Raw genomic sequence first — 18,899 nt, 5'->3', positions numbered from 1 at the left:
TTTTATATAAAATTACCCTTTACCCCTACCCCACCCCCCCCCCCCCCCCCCCCAAAAAAAAAAAAAAAAAAAAAAGGAGGGAGACTTTTTCGTTGAACAAAGCATGAAGGTGGTTTAAATTATTAAAACTTAGGAAGAAAGACTCAGTATTTTAAGATTTTAGCATATAGACAATGCACAGACGGACAGACTTCATTTCACTTATTCCAATTAAAAAAATATATTAAATGCATGTATCTTGAAAAATCATCAACTAATTATGTCTTTAGTTAAGATTTAAGCAATTAATAATATATGCTAATTTCGAAGTATATATCTAGGGTAATTGGGGACTATGGGGCATAGTAATTGTCTGCATTAGGCTGTCTAAAAGTGTAGGCAGTTTGGAATATTCAAAAGTTATAATAGTCTTCCAAATTTGCCAATATGAACCTTCCAAGAAAATCAATTAACACTACTCTTAAATTTCCATTGTTCTTTTACTACTTAATTCATTGTATGAGCTTGTACACAAGCAAGATTTGTTTCTCCATGTATACAATTCTATCAATTCTAGCTGGAAGAGGAAGGAATGAAATGCTCTTCAGCTTTTTATTTGTCATATTTCTGCTGGGGGCATCTTATTCTCAGACAGATAAATTACTTCAAGGCCAACTGCTTAAAGATGGGGATCAGCTGGTTTCTACTTTTGGAAACTTCAGGTTGGGATTCTTTAGCCCTGAGGATACGAGAAACCGTTACCTAGGAATATGGTACTATAGGCCCAAAGATAGAAGCAGCTTGCTCAACGTTTATCAGGATGCTTATTGCAATATATATTGTGGTGCGCGGTCGCGGTGTGCATTGAACAAGAGGGTTCAGCCTGTGAGGGTTCAGCCTGTGTGGGTTGCCAACAGGAATTACCCAATCTCAGACAAATCTGGAAAACTTATAATAGACCGCGCTGATGGAAATTTGAAAATTTTACACAGCAAGGGAAATCCAATTGTAATAAGTTCTGTTCAAGCAACAGGAAATACAAGTGCTACTCTGGAGAAAAATGGCAATTTTGTGCTGTATGAAATGTATTCAAATGGATCTAAGCGAGAGTTGTGGCAAAGCTTTGACTACCCCACTGATACACTTCTTCCAGGGATGAAACTGGGGATGAACTTCCAAAGTGGGCATAAATGGTTTCTGCAGTCATGGATTACCGATGATTCTCCAGCCCAAGGGCCATTTACACTTGGCATGGACCCCAATGTCTCAAATCGGCTAGTCATATGGTGGCACGGCGAAGTCTTGTGGAAGAATAGGCTTTGGCAAAATGGGCACAGCAGCAGCAGCTTCATAAATTCTGAGAGTGATTACTTCTCCTATAAATTCAGATACACTACCAATGAACAAGAGAAGTACTTCAGTTATTCTGTAAATGAAGACGACACATCGTTTCCAATACTAAAAATTAGTTCCAGTGGTGATCTCATGGATGACGTAGGATCGTTCGTTACAAATGGGCTGGACTACGATCGTTACTGTGAGGAAGGTAATGTTAATTTCTATTCCAGAGAAGGTTTCATGTCTGGAGAAGGATTCAAGTTCAAAGAAATTGACAACATGACCTTAGATGATTGTCAAGCCAAATGCATGAAGAACTGTTCTTGTGTTGCCTTTGCTAGTGCAAATAGCAACAACAATACCGGCTGTGAGATTTGGAGCAGAGGGACAAAGTTCGTACACTCTTTCAGCAGCAATTATCGCACAATATACATGGAAGACTTCGGACCTCCCAAAGGTAAGTCTGCTCAAAATATTGAAATTGAATTTTGAAAAGAAATAAATACTGCTCAGCTTTTAATTCAGTTTTGACGGGACCCTTTCATTTCTCAAGAGTGCTTTGCTTCTTCAAAGGATTTGAAACATTATTGTTTTGTAAGAATGATTCTAGACTTTTGTGGCAGAGGACTGATAAGCGTACTCAATTGNATACTGCTCAGCTTTTAATTCAGTTTTGACGGGACCCTTTCATTTCTCAAGAGTGCTTTGCTTCTTCAAAGGATTTGAAACATTATTGTTTTGTAAGAATGATTCTAGACTTTTGTGGCAGAGGACTGATAAGCATACTCAATTGTCTTTAAAGGATTTTTTTTAATATTAATTAAAATAGAATTCTTTTGTGGCAGGAAATAGTTGGTGGCAAAAGCCCAATGCAGAAATTAATTGGTGGCAAAAGCTAATCATTGGAGTAGTAGTAGCTCTAGCGGTACCCCTTCTGTTTTTCTTATGCTATCGAATACGGAGAAAATACAAGGCTAAAGGTATGCAATCTATCAAAATATATCATCTCTGAAATTTTTGACAGTTTCTACTTTTCATGTAATTACGTGAAAGCAATGTGTTCTGTAATTAATTGCACAACTAAATACAAGATTTGTTGTCCTCTTGATTAATTGGTATCTTAGTCAACTTATCTTTATCTTGATTGTTCTAACTCTGAAACGCATTTATAATTGTTGTTAATGTATAATGAAAATTAAATTTGCTTTTCTTGTTGTAGAGGAGAAGTGGTGGCAGTCACTAGGAATAGTCTTAGTTATACCTCTGTTATGCTACTATAGCTATTTGATCGGGAAAAAACTCCAGGTTAAAGGTAATCTAGAACAAATATAATATTTTGATCAATTAATATCTATCTGGATTCATAAATTTTAATTATGTGTATAATCTTAACTAGTGGAAAGCATATGGAATCGATGGAAACTATTACATGAACTTGGAGATAACATCTCAATATCACTTCCAATCAAATTTGGAAAGCGAAAAGCCCAAGATAAAGATCAGAAACAGGATATGAAGATATTTGATTTTCAAACCATTGCTGCTGCAACAAACAATTTCTCAACAACAAATAAGCTTGGACAGGGTGGTTTTGGTCCAGTTTATAAGGTAAAATTGTAACCATCACTTTTATTAATTAGGTGAACAATCATCAATATATCACTATTAATGGCCAAAAATGCCATGGTTTCAGGGCAAATTACCAGATGGGCAAGAAATAGCGATAAAGAAACTCTCAAAAAGTTCAAGACAAGGAATAGTGGAGTTTAAGAATGAAGCTAAACTCATTGCCAAACTACAGCACACTAATCTTGTAAGACTTCTAGGATGTTCTCTTCATGGAGGAGAAAGAATTTTAGTCTATGAGTACTTGCCTAACAAAAGCTTGGATTTCTTCCTATTTGGTATGTCTCTTCAAACTTGCAATTAGAGATTTTAACTCTTAAATCTATCATCTATCATCTATCAACTGCTCATTACTATCTGTTTGTTTCTTAATTTGAGACAGATTCTAGTAGAAAGAACATTTTGAATTTGAAAAAACGTTTAAGTATAATTGAAGGAATCGCTCAAGGACTTATTTATCTCCATAAATATTCAAGATTAAAAGTGATTCACAGAGACTTAAAAGCCAGCAACATATTACTGGATGACCAAATGAATCCAAAAATATCAGATTTTGGAATGGCAAAAGCTTTTGGGGTGAATGAGTTAGAAGCAAACACAAATAGAATCGTTGGAACACAGTAAGTATATGTAGTATATACACAGTTACAACAAACTACATTGTCTTCCAACAAAATTAATGTATGCTGTTAAATTATTTTTCAGTGGCTACATGTCTCCAGAGTATGTTTTTAATGGTGTTGTCTCAGTGAAAACCAATGTATATAGCTTTGGAGTCATGGTATTAGAGATTGTGAGTGGCAAGAAGAACAATGGCTGCTATGATACAGGGCGTCCACTCAACCTTGTTGGATATGTAAGTATTCAACTTTTGTACATTTCATCCTATCAAGGGACTTAAAACTTTGGATAGCATTGATCAATGTACAATAAATCTAATCTTAACTATTTCATTCAGGCATGGCAGCTGTGGAATGAAGGCAAAGGTTTAGAATTAATAGACCAAACAATGGATGAATCTTGCTCTCCCAATGAAGTGTTGAGATACCTGAATGTGGGTCTCTTGTGCGTGCAAGACCAGGCAAAGGATAGGCCAACAATGTCTGAGGTTGTTTCCATGCTTACAAACGAGACTATGGTTCTACCTGCACCAAAGCAACCCGCATTTTTCATTAATAATATTATTTCTGAAGTTCCCGAAAACAAGTTTGAAATTTTTTCAGCAAATAATGTAACAATTTCAAAGATGGAAGGAAGATAGAAATAGTTGTGTAGTCATAAGTGGATAAACACAATCATAAAGGCACAAAGTTGAGAACTATTTAGGTTTTCCAACTACTTGCATTTATTTTCTTTATCAGTTTATTTGCTGAAATTGAAAATCCAATCTATCATCAAAAACGACACTAGTTTGTAGAGATCAGTTTATGTGTTATTTTGTATTTATAGTATTATTTAAGTTTATCAACCATTGAGTTACATGGATTATCGATCAAATTAATAGCTTGAGACATAGCACATCCCTTGATTGGACTTAACCATATAAATATCCCATGAAAAGCTGTTAAGCGGACCCAATACTCCCAAAGTAAAAAAAGATACAAAATAACTTACAAAATGGGAATCTAGTTGCTCCATGGATAAGTACTCTAAACAAAGCCATCAGACTTGACTCTCTAGTCTCTCCTGAAGGCTGAAGTCGATAGTCAGTGAGGACAGCTCTTGCCATAATAGCTTAATTTACTTGTTAATTATAATCGACGAACTATAAAACAAAGCATTTCAAGCAAAGTCTCATTTAAACTTGGGTCTAAATTTGAATGTGGGTAAATGATATATTAACAGTGGGTAAAGGCACAAACATGGGCAACAATTAGAATGAGAAGAAAATAAATAGTAAATGAGAAGAATCATCAAACTAATTATTTATTTTTGTGAAGATTTAAGAAAATAAAAAAATATAAAAAGATTTTAATTTTCAAAGTGAAAATAACTATCATGGTTGAGGACTTTAGGGTGCACTATTAATTGTCTGCATTAAACTGTCATGGGCAGTTTGGAATATTTGTAAGCTATAAAAGTCCTCAAATTTTGTCAAATGAACCTTCCAAGAAAATCAACGAAAAACTATTAAAGTTAACACCGTCTTCTGTTAAGCATTAATACTGGAAAACATGTCACCTACTTTCTGTTAAGCATTAATATAATACGTGGAAAATATGTCACCTACTTTCTGTTAAGCATTAATACGTTGGCAAACATGCTGACAACCGACAGATTTGAGTAGTTGATGGGCGATACGTGGAAATCTTGAGATATGATAAAATAAACACCGTGGTGTTGCTTTTGACAACAATTCCACGTATGGGTCCACACGCCTTTTTTTTTCTTTTTTTAATAACAACAGTGATGGAACTAAGTGCAAATTATTTAAATAAAGATGTTTTCTGCATTTATTATAAACCAGTATTTGGTTGTGTCGAAGAAGTTTCATCGATCCCAATTCCAAAACATATCTATGGTTGACTAGTTGGACTAACGTTAAGGACACGAATCACACGACTTAGAATCTTAAAAAGTTGATACAAGACTTGTGAACTTTCCATGAAACCTGTTGGTGGAAATAATAGACCAGAATCATCAGAATTGACTAGATACAATAATATGAAATATGTAATATCCTTATGTCATGTGAATTTTTTTAGTCTTCTTTAATTATTTATAATTAACATTATGAAAAATTATTAAATTTTTTGCTAGAGTTATACTGCATGAACTTGAAAACCAAAATAATTTAGCCAACAACATCCCAAGAGATTTCTGCATTACATAATTCTGTTGGTTCTCATAATGACCAATAACCTCCTTTTCAGCAGGATGGTTAAAGGACAGGAAGGAGTTGGGGGCTTTTATTATCCATCCCTGAAAGACGAGCTAATTTGATGATAAGTCCGTGGAGAAGTAAAAAGATTTTTTTAATTAATAAATATTTTTGCTTTCGAAAAGCCAGAGTGAGGAGAGAATAAAATAAGATCTGTGGAAAAAGCTTTTCTCTTACTTTTTATTAATTAATTTTAGGGGAGTGCTTCTGTCAAAGATAGCTATTTGCATTCATACTAGCTAGGATTCCATAATCCCATCTGTTTCCTCTCCTTTTTACAACTGGAGAGGGAGGTGCAAGTTCGTGCAAGAAATATGTTTTTTTATTCGCGGTTAATTTTAACTACGTTATTCAGTTAAGTGTTATTGAAACTTGATCAATCAATTGGAGTTACAAAAAACCGAAGCATGATCCTTATTCAGTTAAGTAATTTTGGGAAGCCTAAATTCTGTTACATATCAGTACGTACTTTCGAGCATAAAGGTTACAGGAAGGAGCTAGGCTGAACTTGGAAAGCACGACTAGTTGGACTAACGTTAAGGACACGAATCACACGACTTCATTATGAAGTCTTTTTCAGATTTGAACATATGAAGTTTCAGTGAAAGATCTGAGACTAATGAAGTCAATTTTCACTGCATATACTCGGAGGCTACATTATGTATCTTGAAAAGAATCATCAAACTAACAACTGCTTGTAATTAAACTTCAGACCCTTTTAGAAATTTATCTGAATCCATAAAATAAATATACACTGGGAGTTTCAGGATTGTGGGGCACTAATAATGTCGCGTAGGACTAATTTAATAGAAGGCAGTTTAGAATATTCAAAAGTTACACATGTGACATGTCCTCCTAATTTGACAATATCAACACCTGAAGTCAATAGTCTTGATTTGCACTGTACTTATACTATTTAATTAAATTAACTTCAAACAATTCATATAGCTTGTACTAAGGCTCATTTCTTCATGTTCACAATATGGCTGGAAAGGGAACAAATCGCATCCTTTTGAGCTTTTCATGTCTTATACTTCTGTTTGGAGTTTCTTATTCCCAAACAAACAAATTACTTCAAAGCCAACTGCTCAAAGATGGGGATCAGCTGGTTTCCGCTTTGGTAACTTCAGGTTGGGATTTTTCAGTCCTAAAGGCACGACAAACCGTTACTTAGGAATATGGTATTTCCAGCATAAAGGTTACAGGAAGGAGCTAGGCTGAACCTGGAAAGCACGACTTTTGGGTATAGACTTGAGTACTTGAGTGGTAATTCGTGGAAAACTCGACTTACAAGCTGATAGATTTGAGTACTTGACGGGCGACACATGGAAAACTCAAGATATGATAAAATAAACAGTTAAACACGCATTGACTCATTTGACAACAATGCCACGTATAGGTCCACACGTGTTTCTTTCGAGTAAATCTTTCATATCCTATGGTATATACAAGTACAACCAACCAACCACAGGCTGCTACATCAGCACATGTGAGATACACTCCCCGTGGTTAGCTGGTTGTACATACCACGGATTATTCTAAATTTCATTGTTTCTTTACAACAACATTGAAGTTTGTTTTGCCTAAAAAATTAAAGCAAACATAAGCTTACATCAGCGAGCATCAATCAGAGTTTAAAAAAGTTTTGTACTATCCAGAATCTGCTATGTCACCCCATGACAGAAAGAATATAGCTGTCATTAGGAGTGTTCAATTCCGGGTACCCTACATTTTTTTAAGGAATCGAAACCGACGGTTCCTTCAAATTTGGAACCAGAACTAGAACTGATAGTTCCGATTCCTAGGTACCCAGAGCCAGAACCTGTAACAATAGTTCCAGTTCCGGTTCTGGGTATCCTATAAAATTACAATAACCCCCCAAAAGTTTTTAAAATGGCAAAAAACCCTTAAAAACTTACAAGTACCCCCCCATTTGTTAACAAAAATAAAATTACAAACTCCATTACTTTGTAAAGGTAGATTCTCAAAAGTAAAACCAACTTACTTTAAATGTTATGAAATATAAATATAAATATATTCACGTTACTTGTTCTACAAAAGCTTTTATTAACCCCCCTAATCTTTAATTTTATTTTATATTAGTCTCGGTTCCTGGTTCCGGTTCCTAACTATAGGAACTAGAACCGGAACCGCACAGCGATTCCAAAAATTTGGAACCGGAACCTACCCGTTGACGGTTGATTCTGGGTAAGAACCGAAACCAAACCCTAGGTACCCGTCAGTTCTGGTTCCAACCAGTTCTTTTGAACACCCCTAGCTGTCATCAACCTAGTCGACTCAAGTTTTGTGTGTGAATGAATTTGGTTCGCACACATGTCCAAGCCTCATATAATTTAATGATTTTTCCTAAGTTATCAATCAATGGGACGCAAGGAAGGACTTGCACGGCACCTACCCACTTGCAGATTTGTAATCATTATCTTGAATTCAGCGACTATAAATACAGGCCTCCCCTTCTCAAAATCAGGATGAGACTCTTTGAATTCAACAAAACAAATAGCAAAGACAACTTACTTAATATTCTCTCTGAATACCAAGCTCTTGTAATTTTGTTTGCTGTTCGCGACCTCTTGTAACTTGGCTAATCGCCAAGAACACTCATATAAGAGAAAACAGTAGATAGAGGAATCGCTTTAAGTATTCGAACCACTATAAAAATTCTCATTGTCTCTTTTATATTAGGTCTTTGCATGCTACTGTGACCTTTAACCAAATCCCTTGATTAATCACGTGTAACTTCTAAAAACTTCTTAGCACTTTGCACATGCGAGGTCATTGGTGGCAAAATCAATCAATTTTACCTTCAAAACTCATGGCTCGTGGTCTTGACACCGAGAGTACTAGCACCAACAACGAGGACATTCCCTATGGTCAGGAAACTATTCATCCCAAATCAGTTCCAGCTCCCCCAAGTACTGCAGAAGACATCCCCTCGGCTTCCAAGGCAAATCTTGCTTTGATCAGCTACCTAGAGAAGTTCAATAACACCTTCCAAATGATGAACCAAAGGTTGGATTACTTGGACCAGGTCGTGCCACCAAATTCTGACAAGGTGGCACCACCTCCAAAAATGCCTATAGCTCACGCCAAAGTGTGGAAACGAGTAAAGGCTCATGCCATGCGCATTACAACATTGAAAAGTAAGGGAAAGCAAGTGGTCGAACATGGGCAGAAAGGCTTAAAGGGACAAGTGAATGTTGGTCGCGAGCTAAAGAGAAAACTTGTTGCCCTACGACTTTGGCAGTATGTCGCACCAAGAGCAGACCTACGCCACAACGTAAGGGCACCCCCACAAGAGTTTTCGGTAGGGAGATTCCTACTATTGCTTGTATGATGGTTCCACCATCACCACAAAGGAAGTACCCACCATCAGCGGGTCGATTTTGACCACCGTAGAGGTCGGGAAAATTCCCTAAGCCATTCAGCGATTTCACAAGGCTTAGGTTAGCAAGTATCAAGGCATGCCGAAGGCTCCATCCAAGGCAGAGAAAGCACCAACCTGCAGTCTTTCATTAACCGCAATTGTAGGGAACAAACCTATATTGCAAAAAGTGATCCCCAAAGGGCTCATAGAGGAGTTACAACGAGCTCTAGATCAGCTTAGAGCTCAATAGAACGAGCAGGGGTAAATCGTTGAGGCATCTCCCTTTTCTCTAGCAATTCTGACTACTCCTCTCCTATTAAGATTCAAGATGCCTGATATGAAGGCATTCGATGGGAATCTGATCCGTAGGGTCATCTCTATGAGTTTAACAACCTCATAGAGCTTTTCCAAGTTTCAAACTTGGCGAAGTGTCACTGTTTAACAATGACTCTAACTACCCATGCTAAGCCTTGGTTCATATAACTTCCACTAGGGTCTATCAACTCATGGCAACAGATGAGCTCATTGTTCTTGAGACACTTCCAGGCCAATCAAAAGTTTTCAATGTCGTTAAGCTACTTAAGTAACATACGGCAAGAGAAGAATGTGTCTGTCCAGTCCTATATTGACAGGTTCCATAGGGAACTAGATAAGGTGGCTAATACACCTGAAGACTCAATTCAAACTTTGATTATAGCCGAAGTTTGCACGCAAACTGACCTATGGAAGAAACTGCAATCTGAGGACGACATTTCGCTCACTCGCTTCTACAATGTGACAAAGAAATATCTACGGATAGAAAACTCAATGGCAGCTTTGAATCGCCATGGCCACCTTTAACCAGTGCTCCTAGTTGAAGGGAGGAGTACCCGGGGGGGCGCCTCCGCCATTGTTTGCCAAACAACTAGTGAAAACATTAAAAAATCACCAAACCTTAAGCAAATAAAATAATACAATATCAAGAACCTAAGAGAAAAGAATGCAATAACACAATACTTTCTTACTTGAATAAATCTATGAGAAGAAAAATTTTGAGTAAATGTATTGAGTAAATCTTCTTTCAATTTTCTTTTTTTTTTTTTGTTTTTGTTTTGTTTTGTTTTGTTTTGTTTTGTTTTGTTGCTTCCAAAGATTATAATATAAATTTTTATAACTTTGATCAGATCTAGTATAAGCTAAAGTCAACCAAAACTTAAATCAAGTCAATGTTGCGTTGACTTTTAATATGAATTAATAAAAAAAGGAGAATTTTCTTGGTATAAACATAGATAATAACTTAAATTTCTTTAATAATTTTGAGCAGCTGAACGGTAAAGTTTGAAATGTAGGAAAGTGATGGGTGATGGGTGAAAAATAATGTCCTTTAAAATATAGTTAAGGTTTTAATTTAGGAAATCAAGTTCATTCTTAGATACAAAACACAAAATAAACTCACAAGATCCATGTCTTTTCCCCTCAAATTTGAATCAAAAACCTCCAAAAAAAAAAAAACAAGCATGATTCAACCGTAAGATAAACATAATTGAAATGAGCAATACATATACTTAAAACTGATAAAACAGAAAACGGAGCTAATTGTCGCACCTTGAGCAGTGAAAGCTTTAACAATTTTAGTCTTCAAAAATTTTAAGAGCGAATAGCATGAGAAAGAGAAAGAGAGAGTAAATAAATTTGGGGATACAATCATAAAAAGCAGGTGGTCGTGGAGAAGAAGAGTAAAAAGAGTTATAAACTTTTAATAAGATGTGGGTTTGGAATATTTATATTAATAGTAAATTTTTTGTAGACCTAGATATATGCATAATAGTTTTCATTTTCTAAAAATCTGAGGGTGGGCCTGGATATGTATATTAATAGCAATTTTTTATGGGTCTATATATTAGTAATTTTTTTTTAAATTTTGAGGGTAGGCCTGGGGTGGATCCGCCCTTGATGGCATCCATCTGTGCCACGGCATCAATCTCCTCTGGCCACAAATCTGCCTTCTTCTTCTCCAAAACTTCAGCCTTTGTTTCTTCACAACTTGAGTCATGTTTGCATGGACCATAATAGGTTCAATTCTTAACAGACCTGTTAGACATATTCTGAAAAATGTTGCCAGAATACTTCAAGTAAAAACAGAGCATAATTCTGTTTCAGATAACGACAGCTGCCCTGAATACATATAAAGCTGCCAAACTCAGGTCTCTGTGTCACTACAAGAAATATATATAACTTTATTTCAGCATTGCGGTTTCACAGTTGTTATGAATAAAAAACTGAGTCATGAACTCTATGCGTTGAATTATTAATTAGCAGAACCAAAGTATAAATTTATTATTGGCAACGCCAATTTTGGCTTTTAGCATGCACTGGAAGACAGCCCGACAGAAGACTTTTGTTTACATGACAAGGCTTGATTGATGATCTTGAATAATTAAAGGTTATGTAAGTCCTCTTCCGAAAGAACTAATACACGGTGAAGTCAAAAGTCAACCCACAAACGAATAGGCTTCTTTGCCTTTTATTTCAATTAAACTAATGCATGAGTATTGTTTCTTATCTAATCTTTAATTAGTACTTAATAAAAGAAGATGAGAAAGTAAAATTAAAATATAACATAGATTAATGTACACGTGTCATGAGATAAGTTATCTAAGCTAAGATCAGATGAATAGAAAACCGTCAATCTACTTATTTGATTTAATCTCATCTTTTAAGATCAAATCAATTTATAACAAAATGGATGTTAGTTTTTAAACTACATACATTCGGTAGTTGAGGAATGTGGGCCACGAATAATTGTCATACGTTGAACAACTTTTAGAATATTTAAATTTTATAAGTTTCCACTACTCTAAATAGAGTCATCAGGCTGAATTCCATATAGTCAATGCAGACAATTGTCGCCATCTCAGACTAATTTACTAGAAAGTTATGTAGTCTTTTTCAGATTTGAACATATGAAGTTTCGGTGAAAGATCTAAGACTAATGAAGTCATCTTCAATGCATATACTCGTAGGCTTCATTATGTATCTTGAAACAATTCATTATGAAGTTTCAGTGAAAGATCTAAGACTAATGAAGTTTCAATGCACGTGTCCTCTTAATTTGACAATATCACCACCTGAAGTCAATAGTCTTGATTTGCACTGTACTTATACTATTTAATTAAATTAACTTCAAACAATTCATGTAGCTTGTACTAAGGCTCATTTCTTCATGTTCACAATATGGCTGGAAAGGGAACAAATCGCATCCTTTTGAGCTTTTCATGTCTTATACTTCTGTTTGGAGTTTCTTATTCCCAAACAAACAAATTACTTCAAAGCCAACTTCTCAAAGATGGGGATCAGCTGGTTTCCGCTTTTGGTAACTTCAGGTTGGGATTTTTTAGTCCTAAGGGCACGACAAACCGTTACTTAGGAATATGGTATTATAGGCCTCAGGATTGGGAGGGCCAACAACACTATGGTGATCAAGATTGCTACAAAGACTACTTCAGTTCTCGGTGTGCACTCAACAATAGGATTCAGCCAGTGTGGGTTGCCAACAGGAACACTCCAATCTTGGATAAGTCCGGAAGTCTTACAGTAAACATCACAAATGGAAATTTGCAAATCTTACATAAGAGTGGAAATCCTATTATAATAAGCTCAGTTCGAGGAGCTAGTAATACAAGTGCTATTCTGGAGAAATCTGGAAATTTTATCCTGTATGAAATGAATTCAAACGGTTCTACAGGGCGGGTGTTGTGGCAAAGCTTTGATTATCCGACTGACACACTTCTGCCTGGAATGAAACTGGGATTCAACGAGCGAACCGGGCATAAATGGTTTCTTCAGTCATGGATTAATGAAAATAATCCGGCCGACGGGTCATATACCCTTGAAGTCTTGGGCAGCCAGTTGCTGATCTGGTCTGGAGGGGAAATCAAATTGAAAAGTGGGTACTGGCAAAATGATTCCTTTACACATGGTCGTTTACAAGATATTTTCTACAACTTCAGCTACACTTCAAATGAACAAGAAACATACTTCAATTATTCTGTAAATGAAGATGTTACATCATTTCCAGCATTGATACTTGATCAGGATGGACATCTCAGAATAGTACGCGACAAAAGATCAATAACAATTGAATGCTCTGTTTTTGGAGGGTGTGCGCCGTTTGAAACAATGGAACACGAAGGTAAGCCTGCTGCTCCTATATGAAAAACTTCCTTGTTTATGTGAAGAAACTACATGAGAATTACTTAAGAAAAACTATTGTAAAGAATTACTAACTCTTTGGTTTCATGATATTGCAAGAGAAGATATTGGTTTGTCAGCATAGGAAGAGCAGCTGGTTGTATTCATAACATTCACCACAAATTTAAATCTTGTCTCTGCAAAAATTTAATGTTTTCATTTGCTAGGCAATAAGCGCTACGTCGAAAAAGTCCTAGTATAATTATTGATTTCTGTAAAAAAAGAATATTTATCATGGAAAAAAACTGTAAAGTGATATTTTGAAGAATTATTCTAATTTTTTATGGCAGAGAAGACTGATAAGATTGACATGCACACTAAAGTAAGTTCATAATATTTCTTTCTTCCGGACGTCCACGGACCTTGTTCAATGTGTCAGTAAATGTTCTACCGGCCCAGAAAACACTAACTTTCCCGTATTCAAATGATAAAAATATTGCCTTTAGGGTTTGGCCACCGATGATGAGAATCAAAATATTAAAAAAAAAAAAAAAAAAGGTGCCACGCCTGAGAATTTTCAATTAAATTCAAATCATATGCTATATTTTTTTTCTTGAAATTGCAGAGAAAAGGTTGTGGCGACATACACAGATATTCGTTGGAATACTGGTAACTGCAGTGGTGACTCTTTTTGGTTTCTTATGTTACCGATGGTGGAAAGAATACAAATTAGACAAAGGTATGCATGCAATCTTTGAAAATATTAGCTTTGATGATCAACAATAACCATCCTTAAAATCACAGTTTCATGTATTTAGGAGAATGCATTTTTTAACATGGTCAATTTTTTTGTTGCAGAGAAGGAGTGGTGGAAGTCAGTTGGAGTATTTTTATTAATACATCTGTTATGCTACAATAGCTATTTGATATTGAGAAAACTCAAGACTAAAGGTAAGTTTAGATTAAGAAATAGTATGTCCTGTTAACAATGTCTGAATTATAATTAACTTATATTTTAATTAGTGGAAAGCATATGGAACCGATGGAAGCTATTACATGAACTTGGAGATAACATCACAGTGTCACTTCCGATCACATTGGGGAAACGAAAATCCCAAGATAAAGATCAGAAACAAGAGATGACGATATTTGATTTTCAAGTCATAGCTGCTGCTACAAACAATTTCTCCACAACAAATAAACTAGGACAGGGTGGTTTTGGTCCAGTTTATAAAGTAAACATTTTAACCTTTACTTTTATTAATTAGGTGTACAATTGGTAATCACCAAAAACGCCATGATTTCAGGGCAAATTACCAGATGGACAAGAAATAGCAATAAAGAAGCTCTCAAAAACTTCAGGACAAGGAATAGTGGAGTTCAAGAATGAAGCTAAACTCATTGCAAAACTCCAACACACTAATCTTGTGCGGCTTTTAGGATGTTCTCTTCATGGAGGAGAAAGGATTTTAGTCTATGAGTACATGCCAAACAAAAGTTTGGATTTCTTTTTGTTTGGTACGTCTCTCCAAACCTTGTGAGCATTTCGCAGCTCCAAGTCAATCACCTACCAACTACTCATTACTACTTTTCTTTTTTTCTTTTTTGTGACAGATTCTAGTAGAAAGAACTTACTGAATTTGAAGAAACGTTTAAGTATAATTGATGGAATAGCTCAAGGACTTGTTTATCTTCATAAATATTCAAGATTGAAAGTGATTAACAGAGATTTGAAAGCAAGTAACATTTTACTGGATAATCAAATGAATCCAAAAATATCAGATTTTGGCATGGCAAGAGCTTTTGGGGGGAATGAGTTGGAAGCAAACACAAATAGAGTCGTTGGAACACAGTAAGTATACAACTTTGAAGTCATTTAAATTAATATACAAATGCTTTCCCTTCATATACTAAAATTAATACATGGTGTTACATTATTCTTCAGTGGCTACATGTCTCCAGAGTACTTTTTTAATGGCGTTGTCTCAATGAAAACTGATGTATATAGCTTTGGAGTGATGGTATTAGAAATTGTGAGTTGCAATAAGAACAACAACTGCTATGATACAGAGCGCCCACTCAACCTTGTTGGATATGTAAGTTTTTAATTATTAAGTGAAGGGCCTTAAATAATATTCAAAAGCATTGATCTATCTACAATTAATCTAATCTTACCTCTTTAATCAGGCATGGCAGTTGTTGAATGAAGGTAGAGGTTTAGAATTAATAGACCAGACAATGGATGAATCTTGCTCTCCTAATGAAGTGTTGAGATACCTTACTGTGGGTCTCTTGTGCGTGCAAGACCAAGCGAGGGATAGACCAACAATGTCTGAGGTTGTTTCCATGCTTACCAACGAAACTATGGTTCTGCCTGCACCAAAGCAACCAGCATTTTTCATTAATACTAAAGAGCCTGAAGTTCCTGCCAACAAGTTCGAAAATTGTTCCGCAAATAATGTAACAATTTCAGAGATGGAAGGAAGATAAGTATAATTGTGAAGGCCTCAATGCATACATACAATCATGAAAGCATGAAATTGATAATTATTAAGGATTTCATATTACTGTCATTTATTCTGTCATAATTTATTTGTTGAAATTGAAGTACGAACCAATATCGTACATAAAATATTGAGTATGGCATTTGTGCTGCGATTAGCTGTTTGTATGTGTGTAGTATTAATCAAGTTAAAATCAACCATTGTAACATCCCAACTCATTTTCTGATGGTGTTGAGGAGATGCATGAGTACTTGACTGGCCCCTACAATATTTGATGATCATATCAATTTTATTGCCTCTTGGAACCTAAGGTATAAATCAACTTGTTAGAGGAGGAAATTTTTGACCTGTTGGATATATTCTGAAAAAAAATTGCTACAATACTTCAAATAAAAACAGAGCATAATTCTGCTACTCTGCATAAAAAATCTAACTTTTCAAATAACGTGAGGTGCCCTCCATACATATAAAGCTTCCGAATCAAGGTCTCTGTGTCACACTACAGCAAATGTAACTTTTTTTAAGCATTGCGGTCTCACAGGCAGTATGAATACAAACTGAGTTGAATTGTAAATTAGCATAACCGAAGTATTCATTTATTAATAGCAACACCAATTTTGTCTTTTGGCATTCGCTAGGAGACAATCGGACAGAAGACTTTTGTTCACATGACAAGACTTCAATATGATATATGTTAATTAAAGGTTATATGAGTTATTTTCCAAAAGAACTAATACTGAGTGAAGCCAATAGGCATTGGATAAACTAATAAGCTTCTATCTAACATGGTCTCTTGAATTGGAGTCCCTATAACTACTAATAATGGTGGCCACTAGAGTTTTTACCTGATTGGTAATTCCAAGGTCTCAAGGGATTAATTGAGTTACACGCAAACTAGTTCGAACACCTCTGATCATAAAATAATAATAATAATAATAAATAAATAAATAATAAGTTTCGTTGCATTTATTTCAATTAAACTAATGCATGAATATTGTTGCTTATCTAATCTTTACCCAAGTAAAATTCGAGGTTAAAATTAGTAGTTAATAAAAGAGATGAAAAACAAAAACTAAAAAATCTCAACCGTACATAAATATTAATGTAAACATGTCAAGAGATAAGTTTATCTAAGCTAAGATCAGGAGAATACAAATAATAAGTTTATAAAATTATGTAAGTTTTTAAAGTTTTTAAACTACATACCTACTGTGGTTGATTAATATGGGCCACCGATAATTGTCATGCATTGAAGAAATCTTAGAATATTTAAATGTTATAAGAATTTTCAAAGAAAATTAAAGCACTACTCTAGAAAAGTCATCAGGTCGGAGTCGCATAATTTACTACTTATTTTTAATCATACAAATTAGAAATCAACTCATGAATTTCAGGCAGGATTTCCATTTAGAAGAACTCTCTTCCATAATGCAATTTTTTATTTATTTATTTATTTATTTATTGCATAGGAGGAGTGGTGGAAGTCATTAGGAGTAGTTTTATTTATACCTCTATTATGCTACTATAGCTATTTGATATTGTGGAAACTCAAGACCAAAGGTAAACTTAGATTAACAAATATTACTGTGAATTGATCAATTAATAACCTGTTTGAATAATGGTTTCCTATTATTTAATTAGTGCAAAGCATATGGAATCAATGGAAGCTATTACATGAACTTGGAGATAACATCTCAGTATCACTTGTTTGTTTGAAGAATTATGTTTTCAATTTATTGATTTTTACTACAGAGTTACCTTAAATAGGGAGGATACAATCTACGGAATCTCCTAATTATGTCAATTACAATATATAAACATAATTAGGAGATTACAGGATCTCAAGAACATTATGTGTATCCTAAAACTAACAAAATAAGAAGATTATGAAATCTGCAGGTTCGGGATACCGAAGGAGATCGTCATTGACAATTGGATCCCAGTTCATCAGTTCAGGCTTTAGGGATTTCTATGACATGTGGGGAATAAAACTAAGCTTCTCAACCCCCCGCAACCCCCAGTCTAATGGCCAGGCCGAGTTGTTAAACAAGAGCATCATTCAGACATTAAAGAAGCGATTACAAAAAGCTAAGGGTGCATGGGCAGATAAACTACTTGGAGTCCTTTGGTTATACTAAACCACGGCTCTCTCGTCAACGGGCGAGAACCCCTTCTCCCTCACATACGGTTCAAAAGCGGTCATCCCAGCCGAAGTATCAGTCCCATCCACCAGGCTCCAATGGACGGACGAGGAATTAAACAGCCAGAATCTAGATACTGTTGACAAGCTACGCGAACGGGCGAGCATCCGCAATGCAGTCTACCAGCAACAGGCCGCCCGACACTACAACCATAACGTGAGGATCTGCACTTTCAAGATAGGCGATTGGGTCCTCCGCAAGGTCTTCCAAAATACCAAGGAGATCAACTCTAGCAAATTCGGTCCCACCTGGGAAGGCCCCTACAAGATAACTAAAGAAGCAGGAAAGGGTGCTTACAAACTCTAGACCCCCAAGGGTAAAGACATCAGTATCAGTTGGAATGCCGTTCACCTCAAACGCTACTATTTCTAGGTGAACTTATCTTTTTTCTATTTTCCTTTTTTATTTTAAAGGGATGAGTGGGCCTATCCACCTCCTCTTAGACAGTCGGCCTCCTAGCCAAATATTAATCAAGTATTATTCATAATTTTTTTGTCTCCAAATCGACTCTGGTCGATCAATTATTTGTAACACCTTCAGATCGGCCATGCCTGATCCACTAAATCGCACCTTCGGATCGACCCTGCTCGATTCACAATTACACCTTCAGATCAGCCCTACCCGATTCATGATTTCGTACCGTCAGATCAGCCCTGCCCGATCCTCGATTTCACACCTTCGAATCGACCCTGGTTGATTCATAATAACACCTTCAGATTGGCCTTACCCGATTTGCCAATAACACCTTCGAACCGACCTCGCTCGATTCATGAAAACACCTTCGAATCGACCTCGCTCGATTCACGAAAACACCT

At 35.7% G+C, this 18,899-nt stretch overlaps 1 protein-coding gene across 1 annotated transcript; it reads left to right on the top strand.

Moving 5' to 3' along the window:
• Positions 1–446: 446 nt before the first annotated feature.
• Positions 447–15,944, top strand: LOC116118645 (G-type lectin S-receptor-like serine/threonine-protein kinase At1g67520). Its single transcript, XM_031404633.1, has 9 exons — positions 447–1,782; positions 1,941–1,953; positions 2,163–2,297; positions 2,537–2,629; positions 2,714–2,925; positions 3,011–3,221; positions 3,326–3,563; positions 15,325–15,475; positions 15,567–15,944. Exons 1-9 carry the CDS (start codon positions 499–501, stop codon positions 15,867–15,869), a joined length of 2,640 nt encoding a protein of 879 aa, XP_031260493.1. The 5' UTR covers positions 447–498; the 3' UTR covers positions 15,870–15,944.
• The last annotated feature ends 2,955 nt before the right edge of the window (positions 15,945–18,899 follow it).

This window comes from Pistacia vera, unplaced genomic scaffold (genome assembly GCF_008641045.1).
Source record: "Pistacia vera cultivar Batoury unplaced genomic scaffold, PisVer_v2 Contig851, whole genome shotgun sequence".
Classification (NCBI taxonomy): domain Eukaryota; kingdom Viridiplantae; phylum Streptophyta; class Magnoliopsida; order Sapindales; family Anacardiaceae; genus Pistacia; species Pistacia vera.
Note: the sequence above shows the minus strand (reverse complement) of the source record. Positions and strands in the feature narration are given on the sequence as shown.